The 22050-nt window shown below is 34.1% G+C and overlaps 1 protein-coding gene across 9 annotated transcripts; it reads left to right on the top strand.

Annotated features, from left to right (window-relative positions):
- Positions 1-39: 39 nt before the first annotated feature.
- On the top strand, positions 40-21630 carry LOC127726513 (balbiani ring protein 3-like). 9 transcript variants are annotated; one of them, XM_052233873.1, is made up of 22 exons: positions 43-257; positions 1382-1463; positions 2561-2683; positions 3434-3568; positions 3891-4022; positions 5120-5242; positions 6070-6216; positions 7064-7195; positions 7407-7538; positions 8344-9381; positions 10686-11213; positions 11523-11786; positions 12084-12215; positions 13263-13526; positions 13808-13939; positions 14545-14808; positions 15984-16115; positions 17026-17289; positions 18030-18161; positions 18422-18553; positions 18749-18880; positions 21387-21630. In XM_052233873.1, the coding sequence occupies exons 1-22, from the start codon at positions 191-193 to the stop codon at positions 21424-21426; spliced, it is 4527 nt and encodes a 1508-aa protein (XP_052089833.1). In that variant the 5' UTR covers positions 43-190; the 3' UTR covers positions 21427-21630. The 9 variants fall into 9 exon arrangements, with proteins under 9 accessions (XP_052089841.1, XP_052089840.1, XP_052089837.1 ...); XM_052233874.1 differs by lacking the exon at positions 5120-5242 and having other exon boundaries at positions 44-257; XM_052233877.1 differs by lacking the exons at positions 15984-16115; positions 17026-17289 and having other exon boundaries at positions 42-257.
- Positions 21631-22050: the final 420 nt, after the last annotated feature.

Genomic DNA, 22050 nt, shown 5'->3' on the forward strand with positions numbered 1-22050 from the left:
CCTCTTTTGTTTTATAAAACTAACTTATAGGTGGAAAACGCTTTAAATGAAGATAGTGAAAGTTTGGACAAGTTTCCTGTCAGATAAGATTGAAGTATTTACGTATATAAAAACTTCATAATTGTGGTTATATTATTTATAACTTATTGATACATACTTTGTTCACAGGCTGACGACTGCAAACGCAAAAATGAGAATAAAAATTTTCATTGCTGTTCTTTGCCTTACGACTGTGCAATGTTTGCGTCGAAAATCAGGTAAGTGGTTTATTTATTTATTTAGGGGACGACCATTTGATATTCTAGAAGGGGCATTTTCACTTACAGCTTTTGCGACTCTTGCTTATTTATTGCGGCCATGTCGTTCGAAAATTTATTTTCACTTTTGTTCACATCAAGTTCCTGCATTTTGCTGGACTTTTTTTTTGGTTAAAAGTCAACGTCCCAACCGTTTCTTTGCAATCGGGACTTATCAATAATTTTCAAAATTTTTAGAGGATGCATATGTCCACTGGCTTACACGTGACATAATAACCCCCGAAACAAAGACAGATGTCAAAAAACGTATTTACAAATGTGCTGTATATGTATTTCCGTCTTCATACTTTACTGAAATTTATTGAAAAATGAAAGTTTTATACTATAAAAACATGTATATAAACAGTTGATTAATTTGTTATATGAGTCCAAGTTATGAATTATGATTTCATTAAATCAATTAAAAATTAAAGTTAAACATTGTTTAAATATATGATGGTCTGGATTAGGGGGGAGGGGTCCTTAATTTCTTTATTCTTTATTTTTTTCATATTTTTCTCTATACTTTATTTATTTTGCACATAATTCTCCATTTTTTATAATTTATCACCCCATTATTCTCTATTCTTTATATTTTAGCACCTCATTATTCTCTATTCTTTATATTTTAGCACCACATTGTTCTCTATTCTTTATAATTTAACACCCCATTATTCTCTATTATTTATATTTTAACACCCCATTATTCCCTATTCTTTATATTTTAACACCCCATTATTCTCTATTCTTTTTTTAAACTAGTTTTCTGTATTCGGTATTATTATAGCTATTTATTTTGCACTTTTTGCTCATTATTCTCTTAACTGTAAAACCCGTCCAGACTCTCATATAAGAGCAATAATAGTCCATTTGTACTCTCAGTCCCTCATCAGATAACGAAAAACTGGAGAAGACGATATTTCGTCTCGCTATCGTAGCTCGATCCCTAGATAGTTTTTTGCTGGACGAACTTAGACCAATTACGTCATGTACCGTGTCATAAAATTTCAAAAATACGTACAACGTATAACAGCATCTGGTGATGTTGGTAACGACACAGTTGAATCATAACATTGTTTTTATAGGTCCTAAATGTAGCAAGAAAAGCGGTCCAGTTTGTGCTCAAAACGGTAAAACTTACAAACATGAATGCGCTGCAATTAGGAGGTACGTATATATACATGTAGATATTATATAAAGTGTCCGGTACAGTCGGTTATCAACACCTATCTTTCCCATTCGAGAATGACTTCAGTCCCAAATATGGGGAGGATTGGGTGATCGCAAACATGTTTAACCACACAACATTCTGTATGTGCCTTTTCCAAGTCAGGAGCCTGTAACTCAGTGGTTGTCACATTGTTACTGTATATCATATTTGGTTTTTTGTTTACTGTTGGGAACATAAACCAGGCCGTTTGTGTTTTTTTCGTTTGCAATGTTTCATATTTTACCAATTCAGATCCTTTGATAGCTGAATTTTCGATAAAGGTGTTGTTCAGTGTTGAAAGCCGTATAGTGATCTTATACCCACGTCATCTAGACTCTGCCGGATAGTTTATCTCATTGGCAATCATACCACATCTCCCTTTTTTATACTATCTAGTTGTTCATAGATAAACAAAACATGTATATAATATACTGATTTATCCAATTACAGCGCTCCAAAAACCTTACTAGGGACACACCAGCAAGTTAATATTTACAGGATTTGATGTACTAATTCATGATAAAAAAAATCCCTACACTAACTTGACAAAACACGATCCAAAAGAACAGTTCCTTTATTGCTGTGCTTCATCTTAATGTCACAATAAGGCCTTAAACACAGGTCAAAATCTCTCATGTAAGGGAGAGAGTAATCTAGCAAATACTGTATCGTTATGTGAGAAGCTTTACATGTAGCTATTTATAAAAATTAAGGATGTTCGCTCCTCTTGTTTTTGAATTTTTGTCAGATATTCGAAATCCTCTGGTTTTATCCATGAAGTGCCAATAAATATTATGCCCGCTAACCCCTACTTTTCTTTTCGTAATTTTATTACATGTAGTTTAAAAAGCCATATTTGAAAATCTTATAAAATCCTTGTTATTTTTCATAGTTTATGAAAGAACAAAAGTGCCAATGTTACATGTATGAAAAATCTAGAGAAAATCATTTCCCGCCAATTTTTCATTACTCGTGATGAATAACATTTGATTGTGATTGATAACGATTGGATTCCATAGAAAATATTCTTTAAAAACGTTCCGTTATATTTTAGAGGATTAGAGATAGGTTGTAAGCACGAATGTCCATGTACACCATGTGCCTGTACAAAGAACTACAAGCCTTTGTGTGGAGTAGACGGCAAAACATATTCTAACATCTGCCAGGCAAGATGCAAGTAAGTATGGAATCCGCTGACAATTCATGTATATTTCCGGGTTATATTTTTATTTCTATTCTGACAATTTCCATTTCCCCTAAAGCCAAACTTTACAAGCTGTGCAAGCTACTTTTGCAACAAATTGATCAAGATGTCAGATTTGAAGAAAAAACAAGTATTTAAGAGACCCATGTCCAAACAAAATGTAAAACCATAAATATATATTCACAGGGAAATTTAGATAGTTTACGACCATTCTACAGATTTCAAGTCTTCCTGTAGCACATATAGGAATGATTGAACATTACATAGATAAGAAATATAAGGAAATAAATACAGAAAAGGAAATCATTTTTTTTTTTTGACAATACAGCAACTTTAGGAATAATGTTGTTGTTTCGAATTTTTTATTGATTTTTTTTTGTTCGTTTATAGTTAGTAATTTTGTAACAGCCGGGTGAGAAATTTGACATTTGTTAGTTTCAGATAAAAATTTATTCAGAAAACTTCATACTTTTTCCCTATATCAGTATGAAATTTGTTAAAACAAACTTAAAACTAAGCAGATTTATATATTTTTTTGAAACACAAAGCAAAGGAACAGCACTTTCATTTCTGTTGTTCATCTTAAAGTTACAGGGATGTCTTCAGCATGAATCAAAAACTCACTTCTAACTGCTATTTCAAGCCGGTCTGTAACAGTAGTTTTAGCACAATTCTTTGTTAGTTGTCGATAACGCTGCATCTTTGCTTGCATTTATTTTATAGAGGAATTAAGCCACGATGTCAGCGTGAATGTCCATGTAAGCCATTGAAGTCATGTGACACGTGTGGTAAGAGAAAAAAACCCGTATGTGGTGCCGATGGAGCCACTTACCGAAACGGATGTTTGGCCAAATGCCGGTGAGTAATTTTCCGTATAAAGTAGGCAGCTAAATCTGTCACAATTTTGTGTGTGTTTTTGTTTGTACTGGACGATTTGATGCACAGTGGTTTTAATTGATAATACAATTGAAATTTTAATCCAGATTTCAAGTAAAAAGATAACGTTTCTTCATAGAAAATGAACAATATTTTAAGATGGGACTACAATTCTATTTGATAAACATTCTTCTCTAAAACAAAATTAATAAAAATGGCTTGTGATCTAACTCTGTGTTTTTATAGTACTGTTGGAACCGTTTTTATGGTTCCAGTATATCTTACTAATATTTATTTTTCACAGTGGTGTTAAGTTACTGTGTAAAGGTATGTGTCCGTGTAAAGGACTTCCTCCATGTGCCTGTAGAAAAGATTACAACCCAGTGTGTGGTGCTGATGGGAGGACATACGAAAATGAATGCTTAGCAGGTTGCGGGTACGAACTTAAAAATTAAATTTCAAAGAATTATAATAAAAATGAAATGTTGCAGATTATTTATTGAATTATCTTTTAATTTTCTGATAGAACTCTGTATGGTCAGTTGAAACAAAAACCATAAAATAGAGGCATACAGATAAAGATCTTTTTTTTTTATCATTATTATGAATTTAAATGCACGTGCATGTACCTATGAATTTGAAAATTTAAATACCGAGTGTTGCTTTCAATTACTAACAGGGCTTTTATCGGCATGTTAATTTTATGGAAATTGCATGTATATCAAAATGCCTTTTCTTCTTTAAAACTTATCAAAATGGATTCCAGTCGACTTGGTACAGGAATTGATCCTTTCGAAGCATATGAGTTAAGTGTTTCAGTGGGGTTCCTGTTATTCAATATTTAAATGACAATTATTGTTTTGCATGGTGTTTTGTTGTCTGTTGTTACTCTTTTTTCTTTTCTCCGTTATGTTCATCAACCTTCTTTGGCTTACGATTTTATATTGCCACTTCCGGTATTTCTTCAGTTATTTTCATTTTTTTCTTCAAAACAATTTGTTGCCAATTCCGGTATTTTCTTAAAGTTATTATTTTTTCTTGCATACAATTTATCCTCAACAATGAAATATATTTTCTTAATGAGTTCAAAACTTTATAAACCATCTAAAACAAAGCATCAGCTCATGATAAAATAGTAAGATAGTGGATTTTTCTAAATTCTTTGTTATACCATGAAAATTTCCTTGTTTTGTTTGTCTTGAAAGAAAGAAAACCATTAAATCAGTAATAAAAAAAACAGAAGAACTTGGATGTTACCATTGAAACGAAATAATTGATTAAGCATTCATTTGTTTAGGAAAGATGTTTGCTGAAGCTTTCCGTTATCCTATATCCCAGGAAAATCAATTGGAAATCTTAATTTTTTTTTATAATTGTAAGTTATTCATCATACGTGTATTAAACTAAGTTTTTTCTCGAGCAGAGAGAGAAAAAATACCCAATTAAGATACATACAAGGAATTGGTCTTTTTTACAATTTACACAAAAGCATGTTTTCTTTCTTGAGAATGTCTTTTCTACGCTTTATCACAGAAATTCAACTGTTTCATGCAACTATGAATGTCCGTGCCTGGCATGTGGATGTAAAAAAAGACGGAAACCAGTTTGTGGCAGAAATGGAAAATCATACTTGAATAGATGTTTGGCTAAATGCGAGTAAGTTATTGCAAAGGGATATTGGAAATCTGCTCTCAACTCCCTAATTTTTCCAAAGCATATATATTTTCTATTCTTAAGTTTGTTATATTTGTATTACAGTGCGTTTAAAGGTATCCTTGCATGTTCACTTCCTGATTATATATCAAGATATCTAGAGTACTCTTAGGAACTTACCCTTCTGTAAGATTGGACGATATTCATCGAACTCGAACTTATTATGTAGAGTCAATTGACCCCTGTTATGAAAGTGACTTGTATTAAAAAAAATTCTGTGTCTTGACCTGATAGGTCACCCTCTTCTTCTTTCACAACTGCAGAAATACCTTTACATTTTAAACCTCCATTAAATGGTCAACTCTCTTATACGGTCAGTATTCTCTGGTGCGAAGGTAGAACTTTATATATGCAGGTTTACAAAAAGATACAAAATCAATGTAAAAACAAAAACTTGGGGAAAACAGTAATAGCATCAACGAATTAAGTGTTCCTATAGAAAAGAGATGTTGTATGATTGCCAATGATACCACTATCCACCAGAAACCAAATAACGTTGATGTAGGCAATTACCAGTCACCGTATGGCCTTCAACAATGCGCAAAACACATACGGGATAGTCAGCTATAAACGGCCACGATTTGTGATTTTTATAGAATCTAATCTGACTTACCTACATATTGTCTAAGTTTTCGAAATTTAGATGTTGGTATGCAACAGAAATATGTTCAAACATGAAAAAAACAATGATTATGTGTTCGAGCGTTTTATTATCATTTTATTATTACTGGATAATTATAAAATAAAATATTAGATTCATTTTATTAAAGTGGAACTAAACCTAAATGTAAAGGGGATTGTCCTTGTGAAGGTCAAACGGAAGCACTGGATATAAGATGTCTCTGTAACCGGAAGTTTCAACCGGTGTGCGGCAGAGATGGGAAAACTTACAACAACCCCTGCATGGCGAAATGCTCGTGAGTATTTTAAAAGCTTTCAATTATCAATGCTTTTCTTTAATTTTACTAAAAGGTTCTAGGACCGTAGGTCAAAATACTGCCTCGTATCATACATATGTTTGTGATATATAAGATTAATACACAAAGTTGGTATAAGTTAACCGTTGCCAGTTGATAAATCTCGTTCAAGCAAAAACACAGAAATAGACGTGAAAATAGTTTAAATGGTTTGAACTGCGAGCGGAGAGAGATCAGATTCAAACTTTATAGATTGAAACTGGGCTTTTTGGGTTGTTGTTTTTGTTGGAGTTGTTTGTTAACTGTTATAGAAATGTCATACGATTTACATTTTGGCTATTTTTAAAAAATAGGAATACCTGTTGGGAAATCTACTATTGATATTAAAAAAAAAATAAATGTTATAAGGGTTTGTTTTTATTTTGGTGTTTTCTGAACAGAAATATTGTTTTAAATATCGCTGTTATTTATATTTAGTCTTTTGTCTTACTTCAAAGAGTAGTGGAGAGTTGTCTCATTGGCATCATACCATATCTTATCATTTTTCATAGTTATTTTAGTCAAATCGTTGTCCGAACGGTGAACATTATGTCCATCAATTCTATGTCTATTTCCATTCTCAATTATATGTAGATTTTTACTTGTGGAATTGCCTACCAAATTGTGGTAGCATAATATAAAACTTCGTAAAGCAATTTAACACCAAAATCTAAAAACCATTATTTGCTTAAAGAAATGTTTTAGAAAGAACATCAGAGTTATAATTCTAATGATTTTTGTCTCATATGATTTTTATGTCTTTCTAAAAAAAATGTTTTGTAATAAATTTAGCAATTTGTCTTTACAGAAAAACTAAGATACAATGCAAAGGCCCATGTCCATGCAGGGAAGAAAAGTTGTGTAAGTGTACGAGAGAACGGAAACCAGTTTGTGGACGTGATGGTAAAACATACAGCAACACCTGTATGGCGGAATGTCAGTAAGTACATTTATACATTGCAAACTGACATAACTCATGCTTTTATTAAAAGATATTATGTACAGCATCTTTTATCAGTATGGTTCTAAGGGACTAAGCTTTACCTTAAAACTAGAATTTATGTTTATCTGCAATGAAAAGCAAAACCAAATAGTAGCCCTCGAATAAAATGAAGCAAACAATCGTTTAATTTTTTTTGTGCATTTTGTAGAAACGTTGCAATTGAATGTCAAGGTGATTGTCCGTGTAGACCAGACAAGTTATGTATGTGTACCAGGGAAAGAAAACCGGTCTGTGGGCGTGATGGAAAAACATACAGCAATAACTGTATGGCGAAATGTCAGTAAGTCATTTCATAAATAAAACCGATCCAATTTTAATTAAATCTCAGCCTGCATACATTATTCATCTTGCTTCATGTTTAATATATAGTAATGGTAAAATGTAAGTATCTAGTCAATGCAGTAATGATTTTCATGCACAAAAGAAGCCTGGAAACCTACGTTTGAAGATCACATTCGTCGCTTGTCAAGGTTAGCAGGATTGCGACCGTCCATATTATTGTGTCAATGCTTCAAGCGCTTGCAAATATGACTGTCTCGTTTTGAATATCAACACATTTATTTTGTCGTCATTTTGGCGTGAAAACTTTTAGTCTCTAATGTTACTGGTAATGGGTTTTCATGAAAATTGTTCCATGTACTAGTATACTGAATGACAATAACAATTCAATAATTTCGTGCGTTGTGTCCGAAGTTCTTTTTTGGATTTATCTTCATCAGGAAAACTCCAACCCAAACATTTAAAAGCCAAGGATGTACAAGACAAAATCACGCGAAGATCTATATATATGTAGTCAAATTTATCTAAGGTCAACTTTACGGGAAGGAGTTGGAACCTTAGTTTCGTGATCATTTCTAAATTCATCAACGGAAAATTTGCGAAAGCTTTGTTATAAATCATGTCAATACCGAAGCACTGACTACTGAGTTGTTGGTACCCTTGGGGACTAACAATTTACAAACCAGTTGTTTTGACCTAGTACTAGAAAATGAAAATAACACAATAAGTTATTTAATGCATTTGTCGATTTTTATGAATTCTGAGTGGTTTTTATTCACTGTATGATAATTATATTTATCTTTCAGTGATGTAGCCATTTCTTGTAATGGAGAGTGTCCTTGCAAAAAACCATGTATTTGTACAATGGACTATAGACCAGTTTGTGGCATTAACAATAAGACCTATAGCAATAAATGCAATGCCGATTGCGACAATGCTCAGATTGCATGCGATGGAGAATGCCCTTGCAAAAAGCCTTGTATATGTACCTTAGATTATCGACCTGTATGTGGAACCAACGGCATGACATTTGGAAACAAGTGTAATGCCGATTGCGACAATGCTGAAGTGGCTTGTAATGGCGAGTGCCCCTGTAAAAGCAAATCCTGTATATGTACTATGGACTATCAACCAGTATGTGGAACCAACGGGAAGACCTATGGGAACAAATGCAATGCTGGCTGTGATCAAACAGAGGTAGCATGCAATGGTGAATGTCCTTGTAAAGGAGCATGCGCATGTTCAAAGGAATATACTCCAGTATGTGGTACCAATGATGAAACATATTTAAATAAATGTGAAGCCGACTGCGTTGGGGTAGATGTGGCCTGTAAAGACGAATGTCCATGCCAAAATACAACTGACCATTGCGTTTGCACGATGGACTACAGACCCGTATGTGGAACAAATGGTCAGACATATGGTAATAAATGCGGCGCTAACTGTGCAAAGACTATCATCGCATGTGAGGGAGAATGTCCATGCAAAGACATAAAAAAACCTTGTCTTTGCACGATGGATTACAGACCAGTCTGTGGTGTAAATGGACGGACATACGGTAACAAATGTGAGGCCAACTGCGATGGAGCTAGTATCGTTTGTGAAAGGGAATGTCCTTGCGGAAATACAAAACGGCCTTGTATATGTACATTGGACTATAGACCTGTATGTGGTGTTGATGGGATAACATATGGTAACAAATGTGGGGCTGACTGTGCCAATATTGAAGTGGAGTGTAATGGCGAGTGTCCTTGTCGGAGATTATGTCAATGTAGCAGAGAGTATAAACCGGTGTGTGGAAGTGACAAGAAAACATACAGTAATAGATGTTTGGCGGAATGCAAGTAAGTCATAACTAGCATACGTTTCTAATAGATTCCGAATAATTCAATTAAGAAATTTGTTTTTCCTACAATGTATTAAATAAATTTGTATGTGGTTTCCATCTACATGTGAACTAGTTGCACAATTAAAAGAGGCGTTGCTTACAACTTTGCTTTCATTTAGAAAATGTGGTATTGTTTGTTGAATTGTCATAATTTTTCAACCTCGACTGTAAATTTTTATCCTCTTTATATTGATTAATTGATTGATGTTTAACGCCACTATCAACACTATTGTGGTATTTCGTGGCGGTCAGTTTTTATTGGTGGAGGAAGCCGGAGTGTACGGAGAGAACCACCGATCTTAGGTAGGAAAACTGACAATTCTAGTCAATTAAGATTGGAGTCGAATGCAACTGCCACGTACGGGATTCGAACTCACAACCTCAGTGTTGACTGGCTTGTGATACAGTAGTTCGACTACTGGGACAACTCAGCCACCGAGGCCCCGATTTTCTTTATTTAGGTTTCAACATACCAAGGCAAAGTTGGCCATTCACAGTTCTAATTAAGTCATTTTGAATGTGATCCTCTCACAAATAATTATTTTATTTAGCTTTCCAAACTTCTGGTCTTTCGTATTGCTGTTGAACTTTCACCCCAGAAACATGTTTCATTTGCATGTAAAAGCTTATAAAGCGTGCTAGACTCATAATTAGATACATCAAACACACGTTTCGTCTAAAGAAGTGGTGTTCAAATGAAAACAGTTTAAAGGCAAACTCATTTGTAATGTGAAGAACATTGAAACTTAAAACGTCAAGGTAAAATTAAGCCCCATCTGGCTTAGGCTTTATATGCATTGGACTCGAAAATCCTTAGTTTTCCAAATGATTTCAACATTTCATGAACATTTAGTTTACATAGAATGACCACAACAATGATGTTTTCTGTCAACACTAAAGTGCTGACTACTGCATGGGCTGATGATATTCTCGAGGATAAATTGTCCATCATTTGTGGCTTTGACCTTGTGTTTGTAAAAACTCATTAAAGGTACCGGGCTTATATTTTAATACGCAAAAATCGCGTTTCGTCTGCACCAGATCCATTAGTGGAGCTTGAATTAGAACAGTTGTGAATAGGTTTCATACGGGTACATTAATGTTGACTTTTGACAAATGAATGTCCTTCTAATAATGTTTAATGACCTTGGTATCTTTTATAATTTTATTAGTCATTATAGCTAAATATCCAAAAGTAAAAATTTGTTAATGTTTCATTATTGTACCTTTTCTATTATTATTTTAACTCTTTTTTTGCAGTAATGCAGACATCCTCTGTAACGACACATGTCCTTGTAAAGCCCCTTGTTACTGTATGGCTAGTTATGACCCTGTCTGTGGTGTCAACAACAGAACATATGACAACGAATGTGGAGCAGGATGTGATAATACTGCTGTTTCCTGTCAGGGCAATTGTCCATGTATGGGCAACAAAAAACCATGTGCATGTACACGTGACTATCGCCCTGTATGTGGTATTAATGACCAAACATATGGGAACGAATGTGGTGCTGATTGTGCGAAAGTTGACGTTGCATGTAATGGAGAATGTCCATGTCGTAATAGAAGTGAACCCTGTATCTGTACAATGGAGTTTAGACCAGTCTGTGGAGTAAACGGAGAATCGTACGATAACACATGCCAGGCCGATTGTGAAGGTGTCGAGATTGCATGTAATGGGGAATGCCCGTGTAGGAACAACCGATTGTGTCAATGTACTAGAGAGTATAAACCTGTATGTGGACGTGATAGAAAGACGTATAATAACAAATGTATGGCTGTATGCAAGTAAGTTAAATGTAAAGTATATATAGACTTGTTAAAAATCATCCTATTTGTGACTTGATTGTACAGATTTTCAATGGTCTTTATAAAAAGGCTTTGCAAGCATTTTGATTCATAGTAATACAACAATTAAAAGGCCAGTAGGATCAATTGGCATACCGAATTTCGAACCAAACAGCAGTAAAAAGAATTGTAATACAAACAGTAAACAATATATATCAATTTCGACGTCTTTTCTTTTTGTTATGTATGTATTTTGAATTATTGTAAGACATTTCAACTCAAAAACATGTGCATATGTATCTTTTACAGAAGTGCACAGATTCAATGTGAAGGAGAATGTCCTTGTACACGATCCGCGGAGAGTTTGTGTGTTTGTACAATGGAATATTCCCCAGTATGTGGAACCAACAACCAAACGTACGGAAACAAGTGTGGAGCGGATTGTGCCAGTACGGCTATAGCTTGTAACGGAGAATGTCCATGTAGAACGGAATGTATCTGCACAATGGATTACAGACCTGTATGTGGAGTTGATGGGAAAACATATGGGAACAAATGTGGTGCCGATTGTCAGTAAGTATCTACATTGTACAAATCCGCAATGACAAATTATGAAAACATATGAAAGTTTCATTTGTTGTTTTGTGTATACTGTGATTTGTCTTTTGATCGTTTTTAGCCATGGCATAGTTGGTTTGTTTTCGTTTTATGAGTTCAAATATCCCGTTAGTATCCTTCATCTCTCTGTTATGAGATCAAACAAGTGTGTTTTTTTGTTAGTAACTATTTTCCCCCTGAAAAGAATTATACCAGGGAAACCGTGGCACGTTGAATAGACAAAAACATAAACAAATATTTTGCTTTTTGCAGAAACGTTGAGATTGAATGTCAAGGTGAATGTCCATGTAGAAAAGATAAGTTATGTAGGTGTACCAGAGAACGCAAACCTGTGTGCGGACGTGATGGCAAAACATACAGCAACAGATGTATGGCAGAATGTCAGTAAGTTGATTTCAAAGTTATCAAAATTTTATGCATTCTTTACGCAAAATCAAACAGCAGTTTTCGAAATTAGTCGTGATTTCATATTTTTGTCTGTGGAAGTGTCTGCATTAAAGTGTTTTCTCTTTGTATCGATCTGATGAGTTACGCCTTTTTTCAACTGATTTTTATAGTTTGTACTTATGTTGTACTGTTACACCACTGTTCCAGGTTAGGAGAGGGTTGAGCACTCACAAACATGTTTAACCCCGTCACATCCTTTATGAGCCTGTCCCAAGTCAGGAGCCTGTAGTTCAGTGGTTGTCGTTGGTTTATGTCTGTCATATTTGTTCTTCGTAAAGTGTTTTGTTATGAATTAGACCGTTAGTTTTTTTCAATTGAATTGTTTCATATTTTTGCATGTCAGATCCTTGAAAAGCCGACAATACGGTATGGGCTTTTCTCATTGTTGAAGGCCGTACGGTTGCCTATTATTGCTTACATCCACTTCATTTGAACTTGGGTGGATAGTTGTCTCATTGACAATTATATACCACATCTCCTTATTTTTATATATATTAGCTGTCAAATTCAAGTCCACTCATCTGACCCAAATTCTCATATTTGATTTGTTACATACTGAAATGTATATTAAAATTACCAAAAGTCCCAAAGAAACAATAAACAATGCATGGACTCGCTATAATGTATCAGCATTTCGTGCGTATTTTAGACTGGACGCCACCTAATTATCTATCGAGATTACCTCCAAAGACTGCCGACGGTCATTCAACCCGATATAAACATTAATATAAATATAAACAAACAACCAAGCAGTTGCAAACGTATAATGACAATTTTCTAGGTTTGTTTGGTTTAATGTTATAGATTAATAATGTATGTATGTCACCGTTTTATCTGTATGAGAGTGTTTTTTGTGGGCCGAATCAGTCAACAAAATGTTTTTTTCTGGTGGCTCCCTTGTTTCACGTTTCAACGCTGACTTTTTTTCTTTTTAATGATGAGATAAAATATTTACAGCATGTGCATATACTTCCTTTTTGACAGAGGTGCACAGATTCAATGTGAAGGAGAATGTCCTTGTACAAGATCCGCGGAAAGTTTGTGTGTTTGTACAATGGAATATTCACCAGTATGTGGAACCAACAACCAAACGTACGGAAACAAGTGTGGAGCTGATTGTGCCAGTACGGCTATAGCGTGTAACGGAGAATGTCCATGTAAGACGGAATGTATGTGTACAATGGATTACAGACCTGTATGTGGAGTTGATGGGAAAACATATGGGAACAAATGTGGTTCCGATTGTCAGTAAGTATCTACATTGTACAAACCCGCTATGAAAAATTATGATAACAAAATGAAAGATTCATTTGTTGTTTTTTGTATACTGTTATTCATCTTAAGATCTTTTTTAGCCATGGCATAGTTAGCTTGTTTTCGTTTTACGAATTCAAATATCGCATTCATCTCTCTGTTTTGGATCAAACAAGTGTGCTTTGTGTTAGTAACTAATTATCTCTCTGAAAACAACTATACCAGATAACCCGTTGAATAGACAATAACATAAACAAATATTTTGCTTTTTGCAGAAACGTTGAGATTGAATGTCAAGGTGAATGTCCATGTAGAAAAGATAAGTTATGTAGGTGTACCAGAGAACGCAAACCTGGGTGCGGACGTGATGGCAAAACATACAGCAACAGATGTATGGCAGAATGTCAGTAAGTTGATTTCAAAGTTATCAAAATTTTGTGCATCCCTTACCTTAAATCAAATACTAGTAGCAGTTTTCGAAATTAGTCGTGATTGCATATTGTTGTTTGTGGAAGTATCTGCATTAATTGAGCCATTAGCTGTCAAATTTAAGTCCACCCATTTGACCAAAATTCTCATATTTGATTTGTTATATACTGAAAAGTATATTCAAATTACCAAAAGCCCAAAAGAAACAATAAACAATGTATGAACTCGTTATAATGTAGCAGCATATCGTGCGTTTTCTAGACTGTACGCCATCTTATAATCCATCAAGATAACTTCCAAAGACTGCCGATGATCATCTAACCCGATATTGATATAAATACAAACAATCAAGCAGTTGCAAACGTATGACAATTTTTCTAGGTTTGTTTGATTTATTGTTATAGATTAATAATATATGTCTATCATCGTTTTACCTGTATATTAATGAATTTTTGTTGACCGAATCAGTCAAATAGTTTTTCCTGGTGGCTCCCTTGCGTAACTTTTCAATACTGATATTTTTTTTCTTTTAAATGATGTGATAACAAATTTACAACACGTGCATATACTTCCTTTTTGACAGAGGTGCACATATTCAATGTGAAGGAGAATGTCCTTGTACAAGAACTGCGGAGAGTTTGTGTGTTTGTACAATGGAATATTCCCCAGTATGTGGAACCAACAACCAAACATACGGAAACAAGTGTGGAGCGGATTGTGCCAGTACGGCTATAGCTTGTAACGGAGAATGTCCATGTAGAACGGAATGTATCTGCACAATGGATTACAGACCTGTATGTGGAACTGATGGGAATACATATGGGAACAAATGTGGTGCCGATTGTCAGTAAGTATCTACATTTTAGAAACCCGCCATGGCAAATAATTCATTATTGTTTTTACAAGATAATTTAACCTTTATTCTAATATTGTATTAAAATCGTAACATCGACAATCACAACCCAAAATCATTATGTATGCCACCATTTATTTTGAGGTCAACATTTGATTGATAAATTTAGCTACAACCTCCAGACTGTTTCGCTTAAATTTAGAAGATGTTAAAACCACATTTCATTAGCTGACAGGATATTAGTGACGCTTGCTTTTATTGATCACTTCTTTCATTCAGAAATCTTTCTAATGGAATACAGAGGATCTTCATTATTTCCCGACAATTTTCAGACATTTTTCTTATATTTGTAAATGTTGAGACATGCAATCGGCTGAAAGGTCTTGTTTGTAATGAATTCTTAATTTGTAACTTTAAGATGCATTCTAAATGAAAGGGGGAGAGAAGAAGGTGTTTTTGTATTCTGTTTTAGAAACTTTTATTTTCATAACACCGCTTCGAGAGAGGAAGTATACTGTTTTGAATGTCGGTATACTACTGTTGCCTAAATCTTCCTTCGTCCGTTCGTTGGTCCACGGAATTTCTTTATCTCATTATTCTCAGCAACAGAGCTTACTTAAATGTGGTATCAAGATTGGTATGATTATGATATATCATGTGATGCGTTTCCTATCCATCTTGTTTCAACATCCTGTTTACCGAATAGTGGGTATTATAAAGGAACAGTATATCTTGTTCCTCGTGACAATAACACACCGGCATTCTTTTATTCATTGACACTCCTTGTTAGGGTATGTGCATTCATATTAGATTTGACTATCCTGTTTAGCAGTACTTATAAATATCATGGTGTATCACTTCTGATTTTATCACATGGAATATTCAAAAGTATTATAAAATCAACATAGTTCATATTGCATTTAAAAGAGTTAAGAGAACAACTTGTAAATTATAAGCCTGGTATCTTTGATGAGTTTTTTTGGTAAATACGTGATGACACTATATGTGTTTCTGTTAACAAGGTTGGATTCCACAACTATTTTACCGTTCCTTTATATGAGAAAAGGCGTGTTTGATGTTCGTTCCTAAATTTTCCCTGAGAAAAAAGTACCGGGATTTCCGTGACAAGTAGACCAGCCAATAACACAAATATGTTTTGCTTTTTGCAGAAATGTTGAGATTGAATGTCAAGGTAAATGTCCATGTAGAAAAGAAAAGTTATGTATGTGTACCAGAAACCGGAAACCAGTCTGTGGGCGTGATGGAAAAACATACAGCAACAAGTGTATGGCAGAATGCCAGTGAGTTAATTTCAAAACTATTTAAATTATGTGCATTTCTGAAAGAAATAATATTTTCTATATTCGTCTGTGATTAGATATTTTCCCGTTAGCGGACGTGTCTGCATTGACTTGTTACCATTAAAAACTTGAAAAAAAATTAGCATGTAAAGATACAGTAGACACTCCAACACAACAGCATTAAATTCAAATAATGTGCGTATACGATAAGAACGGACAATACTTAAAAATGAATACCTAACAAACTACATCACATATTGAGCATACTAGTACCTTTATATGCATTTTTTTTAACTCATAAGACGAAAATAAACTGACAATGCCTTGGGAAAAAACGAAAATGCCTAAATGACAAACAACAGTATACAAAACACAACATAGAAAACTAAAGACTGAGCAACACGAACCCCACCAAAACCTGATGGCGATCTCAAATGCTTCGGAAGGGTAAGCATATATTGGACCACATGTGGCATCCGTCGCAAACCAGTTGTTTTACCGACATTTAAAGCCCATAATTCCAATAAAAATACACAAATCAAAAACCCATCTGAATTAGAAATCTATGTAACGGTTCTTATTTACTTTCTGTAAAAATTCAAAAAAGTTGAAGAATTTTTATTATTACTTTTGTCTATTACTAAATCACATTTTAGAAATATAGATTAGACCGTTACTGTTCTCAATTAAATTTTTTCATATTTTTCATTTCGGGGCCTTTTATAGCCGACTATACCGTATGGGTTTTTCTCATTTTTAAAGGCATTACGATTGCCTATTATTGCTTACATCAATTTCATTTGAACTTGAATGGATAGTTGTCTCATTAGCAATCATACCATATATCCTTATTTTTATATTGATATGATAAAATGTATACAATATGTGCATATGCTCCCTTTTTATGCAGAGGTGCACATATTCAATGTGAAGGAGAATGTCCTTGTACAAGATCCGCGGTAAGTTTGTGTGTTTGTACAATGGAATATTCCCCGGTATGTGGAACCAACAACCAAACGTACGGAAACAAGTGTGGAGCGGATTGTGCCAGTACGGCTACAGCTTGTAACGGAGAATGTCCATGTAGGAAGGAATGTATCTGTACAATGGATTACAGACTAGTATGTGGAGTTGATGGGAAAACATATGGGAACAAATGTGGTGCCGATTGTCAGTAAGTATCTACATTGTAGTAAAGTCATACGACGACTGAAGATAGTAACAATAAGTATTTACCAAATGGGCATTTCCTTTATTAAAATATGGCTACTATCAGTAATATACTGTTGATGTCAAATCAAACATTGAACATTTCGGGACTTATAAAGTGGACGATCATTTGATATTCTGTGGTTTGTGGGAAGGGACAGCCAAGACAATTTTTCTTGACGGAATATTCATGCACACCTTTTGCAAGTCTCGCTTATTATATTTGCCCCCTCCCAAGACTGTCAAATGTGTGTCACAATGACATTTTTGAATTTTTTGTATAAAGGATATTTGAGGGTAATTAAGCTTTATTTTGTGTAGCTGGTGATTGAAAGATATATATCCGTGGATAAAAGCGAATACAAAAAGAAACGATTATTGCCTAAACTTGTATGTTGACGTCAATGTGCTTGTGCTTACACTATTTGATTCCAAAAACGAAAACAATGTTGATTGATGGAATCATTAACGAAAATAGCAGATAGTTGTATTTGATCAAAGTGAATAATATACAAATTTACTACCAGAAACAAATTGTTTGTACAGAACAATATTTCTTTGTTTGATGTTCCTCATAAAACACTTACGGGCATGTGAGACACACGCCAATAGCAAATAAACACTTTTCGGTCATGTGAGACACACAGTACTAACAAATAAAAGTTTTAAAAAATCGGACAAAATCTTTATTTTTCCTTCCTGCAGAAACGTTGAGATTGAATGTCAAGGTGAATGTCCATGTAGAACAGAAAAGTTGTGTAGGTGTACCAGAGAACGGAAACCAGTCTGTGGTCGTGATGGCAAAACATACAGCAACAGATGTATGGCGGAATGTCAGTAAGTTGATTTAAAAGATGTTGAAATTCCTCAAATAAAATACGCTACCTGCATGTAGTTTAAAGAAAATTATACCAATTACAATTTCTATTCTTACTCACCTTGAATTTCTCACAGAATATGAAAAATAATTAAACCAATGAATTTTATTCTATCTGCTGAATTAATAAACTATTAGTTTTAGTGAAAGGGGACAATTAAATCACATTCAAGAGCATGTTAATGGAAAAAGTTTCATTCTATAAATTTTATATTTAAAGGAATGTAGATATCAAATGCGAAAAAGAATGCCCATGCAGGAAACAAAAACTGTGTAGGTGTACCAGAGAACGGAAACTAGTCTGTGGAAAAAATGGAAAGACGTACGCAAACAGATGCATGGCAGATTGCAAGTGAGTATATAATATTTACTTCATATCATCTACACCACGAATAACATGAATTAAAACAAACAAACAAAAAAAGCGAACACGAAAAATGTAGATGTTTTTGTTAATCATATTTGTGTTCGAAATTTAAACAGTAGGAGAGATCAAAAGATTAAAGACATGTACAATGTATTGATAAATATTTTTTTTTTGTTCAAGGGCTAATGGAGTCGACTGTGAAGGCCGATGTCCTTGTAAAGCGTCAAGGACATGTAGTTGTACTAAGGAAAGGAGACCAGTGTGTGGAATGAATGACAGGACATATAGTAATAGATGTATGGCTGAGTGTCGGTGAGTGCACGAAATACATTGCATAATATCAAATTTAACACCTTCGATTTATTTCGCCTAACAAAAATATGTTTTGAACTGCACATATTCATTCTGGGAAGCCTCAGAGCAAAAAGAAAATATTAGCTCATTCTACCATTAGATTTGCTCTGACTTTTATTAGTCCTACTATTCTCTATTAAATTTGCATCATCGATGAGGCTTAATTGAATTAAGAGTTATCATAAACTAATAGTGGATGATATAATTTGAAGGGGAATGGTATAAATGGGAAGGTTACACGGACCAAGTACTGTATGACTGTATGAAAGATCGGGGGTTTCGGTCATAAAACTATACTCAGAACTCGGCTCGAAACACCAAATCCAGTATTTTGATTGGTTGATTAAGAGTATGAGTACGATAATCGTACAAGATTTTTTTTATAATCGCAAGCCCGGTTGCTGTAAAGCTGACCTTTAGTTTCCTCGTTTATTTTCCTTCCATTTTCACATAATTTAGAAGGCGTCAATTAATTGTGCAAATATTCTTTTTAATGATCATTAAGAAACGTTGAAATCATCTGTAAAGGGCGCTGTTCGTGAAGTGAGAAAAATATATGCAAATTTGGCGTACAAAATTTCAATCCTGGTATCTATGATGGGTTTATTTACACGTGATATGAAACATGGTCGCGGTATTGATGGCAACACCTAAAACAATAAGTGTCTGGCTGATTGTTTGTAAATAACTATTTCACAGTATATCGGAAGTCAACTAAACATGGGTCGTGGGTTCGAACCCAGTCCGGGTCAAACTAAAGACTTTGAAATTGGTATTTGCTGCATCTCCACTAAGCACGCGACATTAAGGAGTAAGAGCTAAGACTGGTCGGCTCGGAGTAAGAATAATGTGTCCAGGGAAGGTGACATGTCTTCCTGTGGACTGTTACCTTGTGAAATAGCACGTTAAAAGTCCGGCTAAGCGTGTCGGTCTAGTACAAAGCAAGGTTAGTATTGCATGTTCTCATCCTGAATATGGATATTAATTTGCCGCTGGACGTTAAGCAGCCACCCATCATCATCATCATCATCATCATCATCATCATCATCATCATCATCATCATCATCATCACGAACTAAACATTTGTCACAACGATTCGGAATAAAACTTTGACAATCTTTTGTTCAAATTCTTCATATTTTTCCCCCGCAAACAAACTTTAAGAGGTATACTAGTATATGAATCTCCCTGTCCATCCGCAAGTTCATCTGTGTGTCTCTCTATCTATCCATGTGTCTTGTAAGTGTAAATCCTCCGAACGGGCTGGGCGAATATTGATGAAATTTAACAAGATGTAGAACACTTCCTGAGAATGTGTAAAACGGAAATAGTTCCGTTCCAACATTTTAAATTTGCGGTTTGGTGTATCCTTTTGAGAGTAAACACACAATTTTAGGTTTGATTTGGATTTTTCCTATCTTGTTTAAGCAATGGGTGGTTGGTTCTGCAAAGATGAATCTCTGCGATTAAATTTAATGTTGGAGAGTTGGTGTCATAAAATCGATAGGCTGTCATTTTTTCTTGATACTGATTCTACAAGCCATGAGTACGAGTATCGCTCACAACCTGTTTTGGAAAGGATTTTTTTCACTTGGTAACTTCATTGCAGTTGTTGTTGATGTTTGGAATAAAACTTCGTAGATGCATCATCATGCTAGCTCTGGACAAAAACTATAAAAATTCAAAAACATTGCAATGAAAATCGAAGAGGCCATAACAAAACAACCAAAACCATCCACCGTTAACTTTGCTTTGGGAAATTGAACATTAGCTTTAGCTTAATAACATTATTTTACTGTTTAGTCCATTTTTGGTAATATACTTTTGGCATGGCTCGGTATTTATACATCCCGCCATTGTGTTATTGTGCTATGGTCATTTTTTGTATTCTTGTCTTTCATTTTTTGCTTATGTGCCTTGTCTGAAGAGTGTCTATGTGCCATTTTGTTTTTCTTTTTTGTAATAGTTATTTGTTTTTAAAGTGAATAAGATTATAACATAATGTTGACTGACTGGAATTTTATGTGACTGCCATACAACTGAGAGGTTTAGCTAGCTATAGAACCAGGTTTAATCCACCATTTTCAGGAAAATGCCTGTACCAAGTCAGGAATATGACAGTTGTTTTTCATTCGTTTGATGAGTTGAGCTTTTGATTAATTTTTTTATGCCATTTGATAAAGGACTTTCCGTTTTGAATTTTCCTTGGAGTTCGGCATTTTTATTATTTTACTTTTTATGAAATGAAAATTTACAGACAAAATGCAGAATTTGAATCATTTGCAATCAAACATAAACATTGTTAATGAAACTTGCGAAGTCGAAAAGCCACATGTTCAATATAGAACAGTTAAAGACTTGCTCAAAGAGTATTCAAATCTATCAAAATACTTCGTTTTAATTCCATGTAGTTCAAACTTTACTTATATTACCATCTCTTAATATGTCATTTTCTTTATTTCAGTGACGTGACCGTTGCTTGTGAAGGAAGATGTCCTTGTTGAGATCCACCTGTCAACATTTCTTATATACCAATATTTTAAATACCTATTACTGTTTGTTGTTTTATAAATATATCTTATATTTTTATACTGAATTTCATGATATTGTTCATTGTTATAATTGTGCATTCAAAAATGTAAAACGATTTTTATGAACTCATTTTTATTGTATTTTTATCAATAAAGCTTACGGCGCTATACCAATTAGATGTTTCTTCCTTCCTTTTTTCACTAAATAATTTCAAAAGATGAAACGCAAACAACCAATTATTTTTGTATACGAAAATATACAACTGTTGGTATTGTTGTATTAAATCCATTCAGGAACTCTAAACTGCCAATTTCTAAACACCAAATTCATATGCAACATTTTCAAAGACCTGACAATATAGAAACCAAAGACAATTAAACGAATGTGTTCCATAGTTCAAAATCGTTTTTTTCTTTCTGAAGAACAAATAACGACACAACTTCAGATTGACTCGGCCTTAGTCGGAAACAGCTGAGAATTTCAATTGTGAACCGTGATTGGTGACGTTATGTCCAGTGATGCCCAACTTTCAATATATATTCTCTGGTATACCATTGATTTTTAATTTTGTACGAATATCTTGAATGAGGCAAAGC

Source organism: Mytilus californianus, unplaced genomic scaffold (genome assembly GCF_021869535.1).
Source record: "Mytilus californianus isolate M0D057914Y unplaced genomic scaffold, xbMytCali1.0.p SCAF_18, whole genome shotgun sequence".
NCBI lineage: Eukaryota > Metazoa > Mollusca > Bivalvia > Mytilida > Mytilidae > Mytilus > Mytilus californianus.